At 37.9% G+C, this 18,965-nt stretch overlaps 1 protein-coding gene across 1 annotated transcript in view; it reads right to left on the bottom strand.

Annotated features, from left to right (window-relative positions):
• Positions 1-448: 448 nt before the first annotated feature.
• The window catches only part of nonC (serine/threonine-protein kinase Smg1), a 165,248-nt gene continuing 146,731 nt past the window's right edge, over positions 449-18,965 (bottom strand). The window contains exons 2-13 of the mRNA XM_088271010.1: positions 17,938-18,185; positions 8,299-9,637; positions 7,974-8,216; positions 7,657-7,829; positions 7,307-7,434; positions 7,083-7,221; positions 6,320-6,610; positions 5,476-5,788; positions 3,708-4,084; positions 2,574-2,689; positions 1,722-1,834; positions 449-669 (exon numbers count right to left, since the gene is read on the bottom strand). Of these exons, the coding sequence (XP_088127136.1) occupies positions 592-669; positions 1,722-1,834; positions 2,574-2,689; positions 3,708-4,084; positions 5,476-5,788; positions 6,320-6,610; positions 7,083-7,221; positions 7,307-7,434; positions 7,657-7,829; positions 7,974-8,216; positions 8,299-9,637; positions 17,938-18,185 (3,558 nt within the window). The 3' untranslated portion in view covers positions 449-591. The remainder of the gene's footprint in view (positions 670-1,721; positions 1,835-2,573; positions 2,690-3,707; positions 4,085-5,475; positions 5,789-6,319; positions 6,611-7,082; positions 7,222-7,306; positions 7,435-7,656; positions 7,830-7,973; positions 8,217-8,298; positions 9,638-17,937; positions 18,186-18,965) is intronic.

The following is an 18,965-nucleotide window of genomic DNA, read 5'->3' on the forward strand; positions in this document are numbered from 1 at the left end:
AAGTAAAATTTGTAGTAGTTGATTTGATTAAAATAATTGATTGTTTGTAAATTGTGAAAAGACATTAATTGTGCCTTTTTTTGAATTTGTAAATGGGGAGGGAGTATAAATATTTCATTCCTCGTAAATTGTGAAAATATATTAATCGTGTCATTTTTAAGTTTGCAAATGCACGAATATTGATAATACAACTCTGACACGGTAAAAAGTGGTCGCATTCGTCGATTCCGATTTCTCGCATCAAAATCGCTTAACAATAATGACGAATTACGGCGACCCCTGATTAAACAACTAACTTACTTCCAAATACCTGTCACGGAGCAAAGGTTAGGATAATATTTTCCGATTAGTATAGCCGTCGAGATCCTCGGGGTAGTTCCTGCGGGAAGGAGGATCCGGGCGTAGCTTCGCAAGCGTGTCTGCGCGGGCTGCGCTCCCGCAAGCCGTTGGTAGCTTGCCTGCGGAGCCGGCAGCCCGCGAGCCGGCCGTGTGCCGCTGCGGGCCGGGGGCCGCGGAGGCGGGCCCCGCGGCCGCGGGCTGGCCCGGGCGCCCCGGGGGGCGGGGAGGAGTTCCGGCCGCCGCCGCCTCCCCTCACACCCACGGAGTCCAGCCCTCGTACAGCAGACACAGATTGTCCAGAGACATGGCCTCGTTCATTATGTATTCCACCTGGAGGTAACAAAGTGGCATTTTAAAGCTATATATAGATTTGGCGGTTAATTTGTGGAACTCCGTTTTAATTTATATATTGAATATTAAAATCAATAACTGATTTTCAAAGTCTACTAAATGGTATTTTATTATTAGAAATACATAAAAATTAAATTGAAGAAATTAAAAATAAAATTGACAGTAGTTTGAAAATGCCATAACACAGCGAAATAATTGAGACAAATTATATTATGTGTTTTTAATAATAAAATACAATTTAGTAGACTCAGTGTTTGATTCCAATATTTAATATATAAATTATAAACTATCGCTTATTTATATTGGGATATTATACATAAATATATGTTATAATAGATCTATACCAATATATCTTAACGAAAGGGTTTATTAATGATAAGTAATTATTGTGAGAAATCCCCTTAAGGGCGCTTTATAATTTACAATAATTTTATGTTATGCAACTTTAAACTTCCCCTACCGGTGTTATGTACTCACTAGACCTCGACTTTTGAAATGAGAGTATCAATATAAAATATAATAGATACAACCTCAGAATTTTTGTATTCTCTGTAATATAATTACATACTACATGAAAGTATTATTAATATAAAGTTATTCATTTGCAGCGATGGAAATAAATAATTTGTGAAAAAATCGGGGTTAAAATCACCAATAAACAACGTTAAGTTTGCCGTTGCTTTGCGTATACGCGCATGTCGTAGAAAGTTTGGTAGTGCGCAAACCGTCATACGCGGCGGTCGTGTCGCTACGTTGGTTATTGCGGCTACTTGCGATGTATTTTTTTTTCTTTCTCAGATACTTATCAGAGCTAACATCACAAAATTGTTACTATTTAACTTTAAGTATGGTCAAAAAAACCAACATTTAGGAATATTCACATTTTTAAACCACATTTTCATATGGTGTACAAAATACATATCACCGGTGCACGCGGAAGTTTTTAGTACCGTAAAAGAAAGGTTAAGGTGGCAGATTGAGGGTATTTTTAATGTATCGGGAGAATAGAAAGTGAGAAGGTAATTAGTTACCTGTTCCTGGTTGGAATGCTTCCTGGCGGGGTCGGGATCTCTCCCCTCCAGCTTGAGGCGTACTCGCTTCCAAACCGATGCGGCGTATGCATTTTGCTGCTGGATCACCCGACCTAACACACAAATTCTATTATACTAAATTCAAGCAACACCAGACTATATCAGTGAGATACATTAATACATTAAGCGTTTGAAACCACCTCATCCAGTCAATTGTCATAGTTCTAGTAATACTACGCAAATTCGCTTGATGTGGCCAGAATGTTAAATAAACTCTATATTATATTTAGACCTTAAGATAGAAGCACAGTTTTTGAAAATAGTCGTTATTATAAAGTAAACTAAAAAGTGGTAAAAAACAAGTGTTTTTCATTTACAATTTCATCATGTCTTACCACAAAGTGAATGCCGAAATAATAAATAGTTCTCAAGTTATATTGGCTATGGAAAGCTAATATGAATAAGTGCCGTATCAATATTTTGTTATGACTCAAGATGGTCCGTTTTAATTGGTAATCCATAGATTAGAACATATGATTCTGATCTTTAAGTGTCGCAGTCTTATCATCTTTACCAGGAAAGAGACAAACATTGAGAAGTTACAGTAGTAGAAAAGATATGGACTGATCGAAAGAGTTCAGAGTTTTGGCAGATAGCAATTTTCGTAACCGCCAATAGTCATTCTCACCAGCTAAATCAAACTAGTTATTGTTGGTGCGTTTGTTTTGGTTTATTAGTTCCACAATCCTTAAGGATATGATATATAAGTTTGATAAATTATGGAAGATTAGTTGAAAAATTAATTTTAAAAGAAAAGAATTCAATTTATTATACATAAACGTGGTTTATTACTTTTGGGTGGTGTGGTTTGTCTCGCAGGACTGCTCCAAATTCCAGCAGCTTGTCTCACTAAAGTGCCCCGTCTCTTGGTTGCGGACGACTCATCATTCTGCCATCCTCCTTCAAAGCTATAAATGAAAATTAAATTCTTTCATTAATCTGAAATCGCTTCAGTAAATTATGCTTAAGGCCAAGTTGGACCAGTATCATCTTCTTCAGTCATTTTGAGTAAAGTGTTGGAAGTACACCAATCTATTCAAGCTTCGATTCTTCTTATAATAATAATTTTGGATGATTTATAAAGCGCCATTTTTGTAAAATAGTACCATAAGGATACAAATATGGATTTTAATATGAAAATAGTAATGATAGATAAAAAAATATATATTAACCGCCCTACACATACAAACGTACGTGATACGCATAATTTTTTCCACACCATTGCGGTAACCCTGTGCCAAAAATATTTAAAGCGAGACAGAGAGAGGGAACACTCTAACGGAGAAGTAGATCAGTTTCGTCCTAAAAGCACCTATTTTGGCAACAAAAAAAATCTGTTTTTATGAAAATTTTAGAATTATGATTCTGCAGAAAAAAAAAATTCCATAGAATTAACTCAGAAAATAACCCGAAGGTAGGGTGTTAAAGAAAAACATTGTCAATCGGCTGAGTCTGAAAGGGGAAAAGTGGAGGCGCTGTATTATTGCGCCTTCTTCTCTGTCTTCTTGGGCTGGAGCATGGCCAAGATGTTGGGCAGGACGCCTCCCTGAGCAATAGTAACGCCGGAGAGCAGCTTGTTGATCTCCCGTCCTTGTGGATGGGTTCTTGTTGTAAGCAAATGTCTTTGCTTATTTTGAAATGTTGTAGGCAAAAGTCCTTAAAATACCTGTCCTTTTTTTATGAGGTTTATTTATTTTCTAACATTGCTAGTGACAAATGCACATCATTAAGACTGACCGGAGCATTTCGTCGTAACGCAAAACGTTACGATGCGAGCATTCAGGCAGTCAGTACACCGAGCCGAGCGCATAGTTTCGAATGCTCGCCGCAAGCGATGTTACGACGTTATGTTACGACGAAATGCTCCATTCAGTCTCCACCTTTAGACTCAAAGATATGTTATGAACAGACATTGAAATACTATACCTTATTAGGTCATTGTAGATATCTGATGTTTCATGCTCCAGCTTGGTGGACAGCTCGATAGCCACAGTGATTTCATCTTCCGTCAAGACGTCAGCGCACAAGTTGTCTATCAGCCTACCCATGTCGACCATGTAGGTCTCGTGTCTGGCCAGGTAATCCTGGACTTTGGCTCCCACGCCTTCTTGGTTCTTGGCGATGGACTTGAGGAGTCCCTTGGCGTCGAATATCAGCTTTTCATGGATGCTCTTGAAGTTTGATAGCTTGTTTGCGGAATTCTTCAGCGTCTCTTCCGCCGTCGCCAGATTGGATTTTAGCTCTCCGATATGCTTCTGCAACTGTCCTATCATGTCCGTCAGAAGAGCTGACACATTGCTTACCTGTAATTAATTCATTTTCAAACATCAGACATCATTTTCTTTTAATGCGATTCCTATCTGCACCCGTGGTCAGCACGCTCGGCTACCGTTTTGGAGGTCCCGGGTTCGATTCCCAGGGGGGGTCAAATAAATGGAAGTGATTTTTTTCACTGTAACATTTATTCAATATTACCCTAGTCTGGTACCTGGAGCAGAGGGCTGATCACCTTTCCTTCATGTGTAAACGATCAAGATAATACTGCGTTTATATGACGCAGTGCCCTATGCACCATTAGGGTGCGGATAAGGGTTTTCTCTCTCTCTCTTCCCCCCCTATCTACACACAGATGGTGCATAAGGCACCGCATCAGGTCGATAGGGTGTCAGTTTGATCATTAATTATATGAAGGTAAGCTCTTAAGAGCGGAATTTATTTTATGGGCTAAATAAGACATAAATTACTACACGGGAAAAAAATGGAAGAGGAATAGTAGGTAGAAAAAGAACAATGGCAATTATGGCTGGGGCACTCGGAGTGGCATATCTGTACTCCAGTTATCTTAAAAATAATCTAACTCGGACATTGCTAATGTGTTTGAGTCTCTTCAAAGAAGTTCGATTTAAGTACTAACTATATTTTATTTTTTATTATTAAAACCCAATGGTGCATAGAAAACTGCATCATTTAAACGCAGTGTTATTTTGATTGTAAACACATGAAGGAAAGGTGATCAGCTTTCCGTTCAGGCACCAGTCCAGGGTGATATTGAATAAATATTACAGTGAAAAATCACTGATATTGATTTGCCCCCCCCCTGGGAATCAAACCCGGGACCTCCAGTATGGTAGCTAAACACGCTAACTATTACACCACGGAGGCAGACAGAAGAACCTATAAAATACACTATTAGAAAATTTTCACAGATTTGAGTAGCTTTAATAAAAACTCACCAAATAATGAATTGTTTATTCTTCGTTTTATTATTTGATTTATAATCTTTGGGTTGCGACACTAATTTTACTATTTTCTAGTAAACTATAGGTCGCGACTCACCAGTGAGTCGTGAGCGAATATTGAGTGGGCCCTCGCCACTGTATACATGAATTAAAAAAAAAAATGGAAGTGATGAATTTGATATATCACTAATATTTATGCCCACTTCTCTCAAGACAGCTAAGAGGTGGGTCCCAAGATTGGAAATTTTTGTTAGATGATTCAGAGTCCAGTCGACATATGTAGTAGACCTTTATATAGTAGACCTATGAAGTAGACCTATATAGTAGACGTTTGAAGACCTATGAAGTAGACCTATGTAGAAGACCTATGTAGTAGACCTGTGAAGTAGACCGTAAACGTTGGGCACAAGAATCCACTTGGGAATGAATTTGAATTAGTTCCGAGAGGCACTCACCCAGAAGGCGTCTATGCCCTTCTCGGGCGCGAGCAGCTGCAGCAGCGCCTCGTGCAAGGGCGCGGGCGGCGGCGCGGCGCGGGCCAGCAGCGCGAGCGCGGCGCGGCGGCGCGCGGCGAGCGCGGGCAGCGCGGGCAGGGCACGCGCGGCGCCGCTCGGCGCGCCCGCGCCTGCCAGCGCCGCGCACGCGGCACCTACCCCCGCCGCCAGCGCGCGCTCCACGCCCAGACGGTCCTCGCGGATGTTCACGGCGCACTCGAACGCGGCCATCACCTCCATCAGCGCCGGGTTGGCACCAGTTGCCCATTTTAGTCTGCAAACATAATATCAGAGGATAAGCGAGTTACACTCGGATGACTTATTTGACTCTGGCCAATGTCTGTATACGACAGATTTTTCAGTTCTTTGGACATGTTGCGCATGGCAATGGTTATAACCTGGAACGACTGGTTGTAATCGGTAGCCTGGAGGGGAAGAGAGAGACAAGAAGTACCCCAACACGATGGACCGTTCAAGTTAAGACAGCAGCATGCACCTCGGTATAACTGGGGTAGAGTCATTGCTTTGACAAGGGTCACAACCCTCAGTATCATTACTTAGTCCTCATGACTTAGATGGAGAGGAAGAAGTCGATTAAAATTTATATGATTGAAAAATATTTTGATTTACAGATCATTTAAAGTGATCACTAAAACCAGCCTATGAAGGTCGTAAGCCCTTAAATGCCCAGACTTCCATATTCTTCGTCATCTATTCCAATAGGGATGTTAAAAAATCAATAAAATAACTCCTAAGCAGAGAAGAAATATTTGGACAAACTCAAAATGTTGTGAACAATAATCACCTTTGCTCCGCGCTAGCGACTAACGCCCTGTGCTTCTCGAGGGCGGTGGCGATGCGGGGCTGCAGGGCGGCCAGCTGCTGGGCCGCGCGGCGCAGCTCGGCGGCGGGCGGCGCGGGGGGCAAGCCAGGCGCGGGTGTGGCGGGCGCCAGCGCGGGGGGGGCCGCGGGGCTGGCGGGGGCGCTGGGCCGGCCCTCGGCGCGCAGCCAGCCGTGCGCCGCCAGCTGCAGGCGCAGGCGCCCCGCGCTCGAGCCCAGGATGCCGATCGTGCGCTCCAGAGTGCGAATGGCCTCCCTGCGGGCAAATGTATAAATAAATACTGATTTTTATTTCACACAGTCTCTGTAATTGAAAAATAACTCTGGCTAGAAGGGTGAAAAGCCATAAAAAAAAGAAGTAACCTCCCCAAACAAACTTGTGTTTTTCTTAAAAATTTATAGTATAAATGTAAAATAACTCACTAATCAACATTACTCATAAAACTAACCCCACTAAAAGGAATACTAATACTTAATAAAATAATAAAAAATAACTCAACACTGGCTAAAACACTATAGAAGGGTGAAAAGCCGTAAAAAAAAATAAGGAGAAGAACTTGTTTGCATTGCATAAATATTTCAAACCTTAATAAGTGCAAATATTATCATTGAATTATTTTCAATCAAAGCGGTTCAAGACTGGAACAAATTGCCTATAGCTAAGCCATAACTCACAAAAATTTGCGAGCACCGCAGCTATTGTGTAAAAAAAAAATCAAAAGCATTACCTTCGTCTGAAAGCGGCTTCCATGTTGGCGTTCAGACCGGTAGCTTGTTGTAAATTAGACGGAGTAACATTTCCCGTCTTTACAGCATTTCCTATACAGTTCTTGCATAGTTCTTCCAGAGGGACTTTCCATGACGCTCCTGGAAACCATCCGATAGCAAAATTAATCGAGCACACACCAGAGACAGAAAGTTATCAGCGTACGGATGGGAAGTTACAACCTACCTATATCTCTTTGTTCTATCTCCATACTGAGGCTGAGACCTAGTCTTTGTACGAGAAGGCAGATCGTGACACCTACACACTGGGATTGAACTCCCAGAAATTGTCTACCGATGTAGTCAGCAATGAACCTATAACAGAGATATAATTAGAGCTAGTCTTCCCTCCTACATCAGTCCAGACAACAGTCCAAGATAGATGATCAATAAGTCCAAGATAGCAGGGAGAAGTATGAACCGCACCCTGCGCAATAATCAGAACAACCATCATCGTTTTGGTGTGAAATATTTAATTGATTTAAAATGAAAAAGCACACAGCTAATAAGAAAAAACAGAAATTATAAAGCAAATACCTTTTGATGGGTTTATAGAGCCTGTCATCGTCGTGTATGGTCGGTGCGCCGACACCTTTGAAGGCGCACGACATCTGCACACACAAACTAAAGAATTCTGTAAGGGCTTGTATGCGTTTGATAAAGAAGATATCCTCCAAAACAGATCGCAACTGTTCATTATGCAATGGAGCCTGCAAAAAATGATTGAGTTAAGAATAGAACAAATGGTAGAACAAATTGGAACAAATAAATGGTAGAACACAACAGACTAGAGCAAATTGGAACTAATAAATGGTAAATAAAAAATAATAAATGGTAGAACACAAGGGACTCACAGCCAAGTCCTTAGCCTCGCCGATGTGATCTATCTTTCTCCAAACGTGAGGCAGATGCAGAGCTGCGAGGGCGTCGAGGACGGCGGATCCGCGACCCACCAACGGCTTGAATAGTCCATCTGATCCCATGAGCAACATTCGACCGGCAGCGGGCACTGCGTTCCCGCTGTCGGAGCATCCCACTAGAGCCTCGTACCGCTGACGAAGATCGGCCGCAATCATTTGAGGGTTGCCTGCCGGAGACTGAAAACAATGCGGACAAAAGATCAAAATACATTCGCTTAAAACGTAAGGACACGAGCCGACTTGACGAAAAGAAAGTTACCTCCATTTCCATAATTATGTATCGCATGTGCATTTCCAATTGGGCTAAAAGGTCGTTTAGCGGACAAGCCGTATTCAACACTACTGAGTTGAGTTCGTTAATCATCAAGAGTACAGATGGTTCCTCGGATTGTATTTTTTTAATAGCTTCGGGGAGAATGATCATTTGGAAGTTGTAGCTGAGCTCCTGAAGATCGATGAATATTGACTTTGTCGCTTTCAAGCAGTCTAAAACCAGGGGTATTCTGTCGTCATTTCTAGTCGAGGAGTTGTGGTGGAGTGGAATAAAAGATACGAATTCCGTTATAAGGGATGAAATGATACTCATTTCATCGAAGAACCACTCTCCGTCCCGCGAAGTCAAGTCCACCAGGCAGTCGCCGGCGCTCTGGGCCCCCGCCTCCAGTTTCAAGTAGTGTCTATTCAAGGCGCACATGGCAGTTATGGTGACACATTCCATGGCTTTTTCGGCTCCGTTTTCTTGCGCAATGAAACTCGCTATTGTCGCCTTTGAATCGGTTAAATTCTTCTCGCATCTCGGTAGAGCTTCCTGACCTCCCTCCGCTTGTATTCGATCGTACAACTTCTTCAACTTTATATTGGCCTCATTGTGAATGGCTTGGAATTGATAAGAAAATTTCATAGCTTGCTGCATGGAGGGGTGATTTATATTATCGGATGACAAATAGTTTTGAATGTGAGAAATAACTTCGCGGCAAACTTCGGGAGAATCGGTCTCCAGTAGTTTTCCAGCCCATTTACGATAAAGTACGATACGATGCTTTTCCATGAAGCTTTGGGGGTAGTACTGCACGACGGCAGAATACTGAGAGAGGAGTTCGAGGCAGGACTTGATCAGCATCGTCTGCTGCCGAGCAATCTGGCCGAGCTCCGCCTCAGACTGCTCACACTGCGCGATCATACCACTCTGGCCGGCATTCTGCAAGAACTCCCTGATCAGGTCGAAGACGAGATGACCGTCGTGGTCGATGGGGAAATTGAGCTCTTGGATCCACTGCGTGAGTTGAGGTCCCTTGATAGTCTCCATGGCTCTGGTGTAGCTCTCGATTTTGCCCCCGCATTCTTCGTAGAGTTCCACCAAGTTCTTGGCCGAGTCGTCGAGGGCGTCTCTCATCTGCTTGTAGGCCGAGTAGCGCTGCGCTGCGGAGTGCAGGGGATGGCTGGCGAGGTCGGGCCCGAGAGCCTCCAGCTCCTTGACGAGGGCCATCTGCCGGTGGTTGTGCTGAAGACTTCCCTCCGCCAGGGCGAGGGCGCGCAGGTGCTCCAGCCAGATGGAGGCGTTACTCGAGGTGACTGATATTTGCTTTAAAATTTCCTCCCTGAAATTAAAACAACAACAAAATGAGGACAATGCATATTTTTGATCTCGAAATTTGTCATATAATACCCCTAGAATGACAAGGTTCTAACTAATAAAATTTGGAAAAAATATTAAGCCTCCGTTTATAATAAACTACAAAATATTAATTAAAAAAAAAAAACATTTACCCTGTTTTTTTACAGTATTAGGACAATTGGTTTGAAATGCCAAAGAAATTTTGAAGTACAAAGTAAAATTATCTAAACTACGCCAGTCAAAACGTCATATTCCGTATGGAATCAATATTCTGTTATGTCAAAACTTAGTAAAGACTCTTATGCTCCGGAAAAAAACTCACTCTCGTGTCATTTGAATAATTTCGTTACATACATCAATTTTCATTTATTTATATTTCCAATTACAATTCCTAAATAAATTTGTCGTATTTCGCATTACACGCGCGCACTGAAGCGTAATAATTGATGATTTATTTTTTTAAATATTTTCGCAGACCCTTGGAGACATTTCCAGTTAGTTAAACAAAATAAAAAAGTACCCATGTGATATATAAACAAAAGTAGATATTGTAGATGAAGATTTGATAGAATAAAATTTAACCCTTTGTACACTAAATTTTTTTCACGAAATAACAGCTACTCAATTGGTTGTGGTGTAAAAATATGAGGAAAAATTAAAATACTTTTAGAAAAATTTTAGAAAATATATATTTTTGGTAAGGCAGTAAATAAAAATGTGTAGTATGTTATTTATCGTTTCGGCATTCACTTTTGGGTAAGATATGATTAAATTATAAATGAAACATTTGTTTTTTATCACACACAACTGAAGTGGTAAAAAAACAAGTGTTTTATTTACAATTTAGAATTGTGGCTATGTTAAGAAATATATATTTCTTAACATATAAGATTGTTAATATTTTTTTAGCATATTCTACTAACTAACTAACCTACCGTCAAACCGCTTTTACGAGCCTGATACCTGATAAAGTGAAAGCAAGCTGTCTCTTCGAGGATTTTTGTACTCACCTACTAATTAAAGTACTAAAATTTGAATTTTTTTCAAATGGCTCATGATTTTTCGTTGTTATTTTTGTTAAATAAATTTATTTACAATGTATGATTTATACCCACAAAAAAAAACAGTTTACGCCACCATTTCAGCGATTTCTTGATGAATGTGTGTACACCCAGGGCTTTTTTTTTACGTAAGCGTTTTTACGTAAGTAATTACGTAAGCGCTAACATTGTTCTGTCTAATTGACTTTCATTTTTTTATTTATCCGTGAAAAAAGGTGCCGGAACGCTGTTCCACTGCGTTACATAAAAAAAAAAACCTGTGTATACCTATTGTTTATGTCGCCGCTGTGGCGCCATCGCAGTTGTTATGTTTTCTATGTCGCTGTGACGGCGACAACGGAGTACAAAGGGTTAGGTATATCAAGATCTCGAAACCCACGGTCTTTCGGATGGGCGACTGCCCTCGGAATACAAACCGAGCCAGTTATAAATAATTCATATATTATCATGAAAATAAATTCCACATTCTGGCCAGCGCAAATAATTGGTTCAGTACACTCAACAATAATATCGCGAGTGAAGAGTGATATTAGTTATATTCCTGCGGGAGATGCGGACGGGAGATTGGAGAGGGAAATGCAACTTGCATTGTTCAGCTGTGCATAACGCTCGGGCGGATTCAGCTTGTGACGTACCTAGGCGCCCTCCACTCTAGAGAAAATCTCTACTTTTGTAAAATCGGAAAACCGATACATTATTATTATTTATTTTAAAACATATTACATACATAAGTTATATATATAATATATATATAATATTCCCGATGAACGATCTCCATTTGTCAATTGGCACATGGGATTAACACGATAAACGTCATAAGGGGACGGTGACCTCGCCTGTGTTGGACCGCAGCGCCATGGGGGGTACCAGTGACCTCAATCAAGATATTTAGTTTTTTTTTAAATCCTATCGGAGCCTATCGTCAAATTAAAAAATTAAATAAACTGGATACATTTTATTATTATAATACGTAAATTACCGAAAAGTTTTTTTGTGAATTTCAAAATAGGCAAATTTCAGTGTTGGCGTTTAACGTGTTAAGGTTAGCGAGACTTAAATACAAAAAGGAAAGTTTTTTATTTAATTATTTTTTAAAAATTAAACAAAACTAGCACAGGGCAAAATAATAAAAGCGTAAATTAAATAGGCACATAAAAAAAACATTCGTAAGAAGCATGTTTAAAGGAAACAAATAAGAAAATATAACTAATCACCGACACAGATATCTTTCCATTAAGTATTTTTTCAGTTCATTTATTTTGGAACCCTGATTGGGTTCTACTTTATATATGTAATGCAGCTGGTTAATTTGGGTGTAGGCAATATATTGTAAGGACCTTACTCTTTAGTTGTGTTTATCAGCTCCACATGTATTTTGTTATGTCCTCGTGTATTATAAATGACGAATTTCTCTGTTAAAATCGGTTTGGTGTTGCTGTGAGTCATTTTAAACATTATTTGAAGCATTATCATCATCATTATTACTATCATCAGAAAATATAGAGCGAACGTCGCGCGCTTAGCTCTAAACTGAACTAATCTCAAATTTGCGAAAATCGAGTTACTCACACGCAGAGGCAAAACGAAAACAATGCCGTCAAATAACAATGTAAATTCGTTATATTTTCATCGTGAATATACAAAGAAGGCGTCACAAAAGATGCCTCTGTCTACATGTAAATCGATTTTCTCAAATTTTGGATTAGTTCAGTGATTGAATTAAACATTCAGATATTGTAAAAACTTACAAAATTCTTCCATGAAAAAACAAACATTAATTTTACAATTCATTGAATGTTTTTCGCAGATAGTTTGTGACACATTTTATAAAAATAAAACATCTTTATTTTTAACCACCTTGTCTTCATCAGGGTTTAATACGTACATGTTAAACCCCGATGATGACAAGGTTCTTGTTGAAACCGGTTGGAGGAAAAATTTACCAATAAAAAAGTGGTTAAAAACAAAGTTGTTTTACTTTTATAAAAATTAATTTTACACACTTCTAAAAAAGGACTATTTCCGAATAGTGGTTAGTAAGATGTACATGTTAAACCCTGATGATGACAAGGTTCTTGATGAAACCGGTTGGAGAAAAAATGTACCAATAAAAAAGTGGTTGAAAACAAAGTTATTTTATTTTTATAAAAATTAATTTTACACACTTATAAAAAAAAGACTGTCTCCGAGTAGTGGTCAACGCGTTTGGCTACCGCGCTGGAGATGTTATTCCATCAATATTTATAAATTTGATTAAATATTATCGTGGACTGAGTAACTGAAGCGCAGGACTGATCGCCTGCCCCAATAAAATAAATGATCAATTTAACATCGATACTACGAAGTGCCCTATGCACCATTGGGTGTGGGTGAGTATTAGTAGAATCAAAAATAGAATATCCGTACAAAATTTCCTTGTATATTAACATTTTTTAATATTTCATAAACATTCCTAAAATATTATTTCAAAAATCAAATTCAGCTCAAGAATTTAATGATCTTTATTTCTCCCTAATCGTTCAATTATCTAGAAGTTGATATTTCTCCGAAAGCGATATTTTCATAGGTATGTATCCGTTTCATACTAAAAAAAATAAACATTTTTGTCTACCGCTTTTAATAGCTTCCAAACGAAATTACAATTCTACGTGCGAACTATAAAGATTGAGATTTTAAAGATTAAATAAAGCAATCGTAAGAAAACTGAGGGTCATGACCTGAACTTTTGAATAAATACATAGGGTGTTTTTTTAGAGGTTTGATTTTTAAACTTAAAATATATTTTCTAAAGACTGTCAATTTGACAGGTGATTTGTAGTCAGTAAGTTGTGCCATTTCACCATGAATAGACTGAATGACCATTATGCGCGTCGTAGGTTCGGTGAATGGGCCGAAAACAATATTAAGCATCTTTTTCAACGCAAAATTTTGTTACACCGAAAAGCCACATTTTTGGTTAAATGGCTATGTTAATGAGCAGAATTGCTGAATTGGAGTGGAGAAAACTCAGAAGCCTTTGTCGAGACGCCTTTACATCCATTAAAAGCCACTGTTTGGTGTACTTTGTGGGCAGGTGGAATCATTGGCCCATATATTTTTTAAAGACGATGCCGGCCAGAACGTTATGGTGGTAGTGTCAATGGAGAGCGCTAAATTATCATAATTACTGAGTTCTTCGTATCTCAGTTCAATGACATTGATGTGACAGAGCTGTGGTTTCAACAAGATGGCGCTACATGCCACACGCCGGATGCCACCATACATTTATTGCGGGAAATTAGAATTTGTGTGCCTCTAGAAAAAACACCCTATATTAGTATTATTTGCTATTAAATTATGATTGCTACGTCTCGCGTATTGAGTATGAGGAAAACATATTAATAGCGAGTGCCATTCGTATTCGTGATGTCACCTTTATTTAGTACTATTGCAACGTGTTAGACATACCTAAAAATAATAACAAGAAAATAATGCAATTGAGAAACGTGATATACATAACATATTAAACAATATTTGACGTGTCTATCTCCTATAGTTGGACATTTGTAACTACACCACCGTTTCACAAAAAAAAAATCTTCGAAAAACTGTTGACAAAATTAATTAATGGATTAATAAGTTTAAAGCGCAACGAGGGGGTTCCCCACTTTTACAAGATTTTTTTTAAAATTATATCTTTAATATTGGTTCATCACTTTAAACGGTGTATCTGACATGTTACCGTAGAACGGGGCTACTTGAACTTTGATGTGTTACTTGACATAAAACCCAGTACAAAAAAATATTTAAATCTGTATTTGGTCTACAATTATGAACGTATAAGTGTCACCTGTCAGGGAAACAATGAATCATGTCGATACGTTAATCATTGTAGACCAAATACAGATCTAAATATTTTTGTACTGGGCTCAAGTAACACATCAAAGTTCAAGTAGCCCCGTTCTATGATACTAAAATTGTAAAATAAATGACGAATCGAATTTTATACGCATAAAAAATAAATAGCAAAAAATGAGACTGATGAGATGAATTTTTCCGTTTATATACGTATGAAAAAAAGGCGAGTCATTAAATAAAAGATCGCCACTTGGCTATAACAATATCAACATATTTTTTTAAAAACATATCGGTAAAAAATGTATTCTCTTTACAGATAAAAAAAATTACTTTGATTATTTTTGACTTTTCTGATTTTTAACTCAATCTTTTAAGATCTTTCTACGAGACAACATTTTAATGCTAGTAATCAAATAAACATATTATTATAATTCAATTGGACATGATGTCATGCTGTATTTCAGTATATTTGGAGTTTGAATATTACGTAAACATTGGCAGTGTCAATACACTCATCACATCCAGTATTTGTTTTTATATTTATTTAAAAATAATTTTATACTTGGATTAGTGTGGGACCGAAAATTTTTAATGTAAATATGTATTAATAAAAAAAAACTAAAATATAAATTAGCTTTTAAAGCGACAGGTCTTAATCAATGTTTATTTATAAATAAAAACGAGGCATTTACATATAGACTTTTGGTATGATTATTTCGCAAAACTAATCATTCCTGGTTGGCCCACACTACTGTCCGTTCATATTTATTTTACCTCTGATTTATAACTAACTAAAAACTACCTAACCTTCACGCCGCTTCCCCGCAGGGGTAGGCAGAGAGAATAGAACGCCACACCACTCTGTATTTGCAAACATTCTTCGCCTCTTCCACGTTCATGCATCTCCTCATACATACCCGCCGATTGTTACGACTCCTAACCTGACCACTTTCAAGTATTTGGCATACCTGATCGTGCCATGTTTTTCTCGGTCTTCCTCTGCTCTTTTTTCCACTAACATTCACATCATAAAGTTGTTTTAGCGTTCTTTCCTCAATCATTCGTTCCACATGTCCAAACCATCTCAACACACCTTTCTTAATTTTATCGACAATGCTTCATTTCGACTGCATTTCGTTTCACTTCCATACATTAGAGTTGGAACCAGGACTCCGTTGTGCACTGCCAGTTTAGCTTCCGCTGATATTTATTTTACCTCTGATTTATAATTAGTTAGCCAACAACAACAAGAGGTAAAATGGATTCACTGTAGATTATCCCTCCTGTTCCCAAAACAGATTAAAATAAAAACATCTTAAATTAGTTGGAAGAAACAAAAACCCAATTAATGGTCTACAAACCTTGTACATAATAAGCAAGGTAAAAAATATTCAAAATGGATATTATTTTTGACATCTCACCAAAGATGAAGAAGAATATGGAAGTCTGTGAATTTACGGGGCTGTCGACCGTCATAGGCTGGTTTAAGTTATCACTTTACACAGTGTAACACTCACCGATTCTACCCATTATTGACAACCACACTACTCAAATTCATGGAAGTTCTACATATATGAACCAATTTCGAAACATCGTTCTTGAGTCACAAAAACTTCACTAGAGACATTTATTGGTGAGATGAAAAGAAGCTTTTTACTAAGCAGATACTCTAATATTAATATGTGAGATCCGAATCCTGGATTATGATCACATACATGAGAAACGCCAGAATATATCATTTTCATTTTTATTATTTTAGCTTATAATTTGACCAGATAATTTATTTACAACATTTTGAGTGTGTCCAACTTGTTGAACAAATATCTGGACATTCAAACTGGTTGTATTCAAAATGGATATTCAATTCAAATAACCTGAAATACAAAATTTAAAAAAAAAAACAACAAAAAAGCTAATAATTTTATTAAAATTAAACACTTGAATAATCCACTTTATCGAGTTTTATTTTTATTTACGACTAGTTTCAATTTGAACCAGAAGATGAAAACAACTGTCGTTTTCGAAACTAGTCGTAAATAAAAATAAAACTCGATAAAGTGGATTATTCAAGTGTTTAATTTTAATAAAATTATCATGTCATTCCACAAAGTTAATGCCGAATCAATAAATAATAAAAAAGCTAATATTAATTACGAGAGAAAGGCGGGTATCGTGAATCATAAATATTAGTATTGACAGTAAGAAATTACTACTGTACTTCATAGGAGTAATTTCTCAAATCGTTTTTAGGAAATTTATTCGGTTGCACGAAATTTCCCAGTTGTACAAATGTAAAACATTCAAACTACTGATTTCTCGAACTTACTATACTACCATTAAAATATGTGATCCGTTTCAGTTTTATAATCTTCTTTATGTAAAAAGGCGTAGAGTTAAAAACGGAGTATCAGTTATGCAATAGTAAAAAAGTACTGTTGGGATTTTTTTAATGGTTCCGTTATATCACCGGCCCATCCTAATGTGCCGAGTATTATGGAAGCAGCATGTACGCGAGTGAGCGCGAGCCAGTAAATTCGTCCTAAAATGCAAACAAACTGCGCAGTGAAATATGCAAGCACATGGAATTATTCAATACTATAATACTGAAGATATGGATGAGATATACGAAACGACGTTTACCTAAATCTCATTTACCTTTAGTTGAACATTCATTTTGCATTAATTCTTGAAACGTGTAAACAGTGGAACCTATCATAACGAGTAATTCGCATAGCCAGCTAATTGTTTTTTGAAAAAGTAATACAATTTGGATTTGAAAAGGAATACAGTTTAGATTTGAAAAAAACGTAAATAAAAAATTGAATTTATGACGAATAATTAATCCTTTTTAACTAGAAAACTGTCTAAAGATATTTTTTTGCCGACGAAGCCCATCATAAATTAATATTCTGACAATTGTTTCGCCTTGTTAGGGCATTATCAAACGAATGTGAAGATAGTTTTTGTTAATAAAATACAACTTAGTAGACTCAAAAAATCTGTGTTTGATTTAAAATTCATACATAAATTAAAATGGAGTTCTAAAAATTAAACACCAAATCAATAAATAAAAAATGAATAATCCAGTGTCAATAATATTTTCATTGATTGATTCGGCAGTCACTTTGTGGTAAAAATCTATTCATTTTTAATTAATGTTTTACTTAGTAAATACCAGTACTTCTTAATATCTACTGTGACACGTGTTTCGATGCATTCCGCACCATTTTCAAACACCGTATACGGCTACGGTGTTTGAAAATGATGCGGAATGCATCGAAATACGCGTCACAGTAGATTTTAAGAAATACTGGTATTTACTAAGTAAAACATTCAATAAAAAAAGTCAATAATATTAATAAAAAAGGAGTCTAAAAGTAAATACCTGTTGTCGTTCCAGTCGTGGCGCACCTCGGCGACGCGCACGAGCAGCATGTCGCGCGCGCAGCGCAGCTCGAGGCGCGCGCGCCGGCCCCGCGCGCCGCGCGCGCCGCCCGGCGTGCTGGGCGCCGCGGCGGGACCGCCCCACTCCACCAGCGGATCGTACACGAAGGCCTCCAGCAGCGTGAGCAGCGTCTCCCGCCCGCGCTTGGCCGTCTTCAGCACGTGCTCGCTGGCCAGCCGGAAGATGCCCTGGAGACAGAATGCGTGTATCAAACCTTTGTTATTGCATCCCCTCTTCCACATTCATTCATCTCCGCGTAGGTATCCGACGATCATTCCGAATGCCACTTTTAAGTAACTATCTAGATGTAAAATATCACGTCAATATCCTCGGTCTTCTTTGCCTTTCACTTTCTACTGTATTTACCTCGTAGATTATTTTTACCGTTATTTACTCATTAATTTGTCCCACGAATTAATTAGCACACTTTTCTTTTTTTGTCTATAATACTTATCTCTCAACTAAAGTCAATCCATTTATGTAAGCTTAAAACCTATTTGATTTTCTCTTTACCAAGTGCTTTTTCTGTTTTATTTTTTTAAATTATTAAACCCGAAAGCTTTGCTTGGATTCCATATAAATTACTATGATTAAATTTATTAATAAAACAGCGTATGAATTTCTCCGGCATTTGTGTCTTATTTCATTATGTTGTCAAAGAATTTGATTACATTCCTGGTTTATTCGAGGCAGACGACACATAGAATACGTACAGATGTTGGTTCACTAAAATTTGATATCAACCCACACGCTCATAAATAAACTCTGGAGGAATTTAACTTATTACTTTTCATAAATTCGTATATTGTGTAAACAGAAAAAGTTTACAACAAAATGTCCTTACGGGGGTAAACAGCTGCCATCGAAATAAAACTCGATGGTAGATTATTTTTAAAAAAATTAATAAGCTAGGTTTGCTAAGAACATATCGTACACTCCTTTCAACAATGTCATAAATAAAAAAAACT

This window comes from Brachycentrus maculatus, unplaced genomic scaffold (genome assembly GCF_059751285.1).
Source record: "Brachycentrus maculatus isolate JH-2025_06_01 unplaced genomic scaffold, ASM5975128v1 h1tg000408l, whole genome shotgun sequence".
Classification (NCBI taxonomy): domain Eukaryota; kingdom Metazoa; phylum Arthropoda; class Insecta; order Trichoptera; family Brachycentridae; genus Brachycentrus; species Brachycentrus maculatus.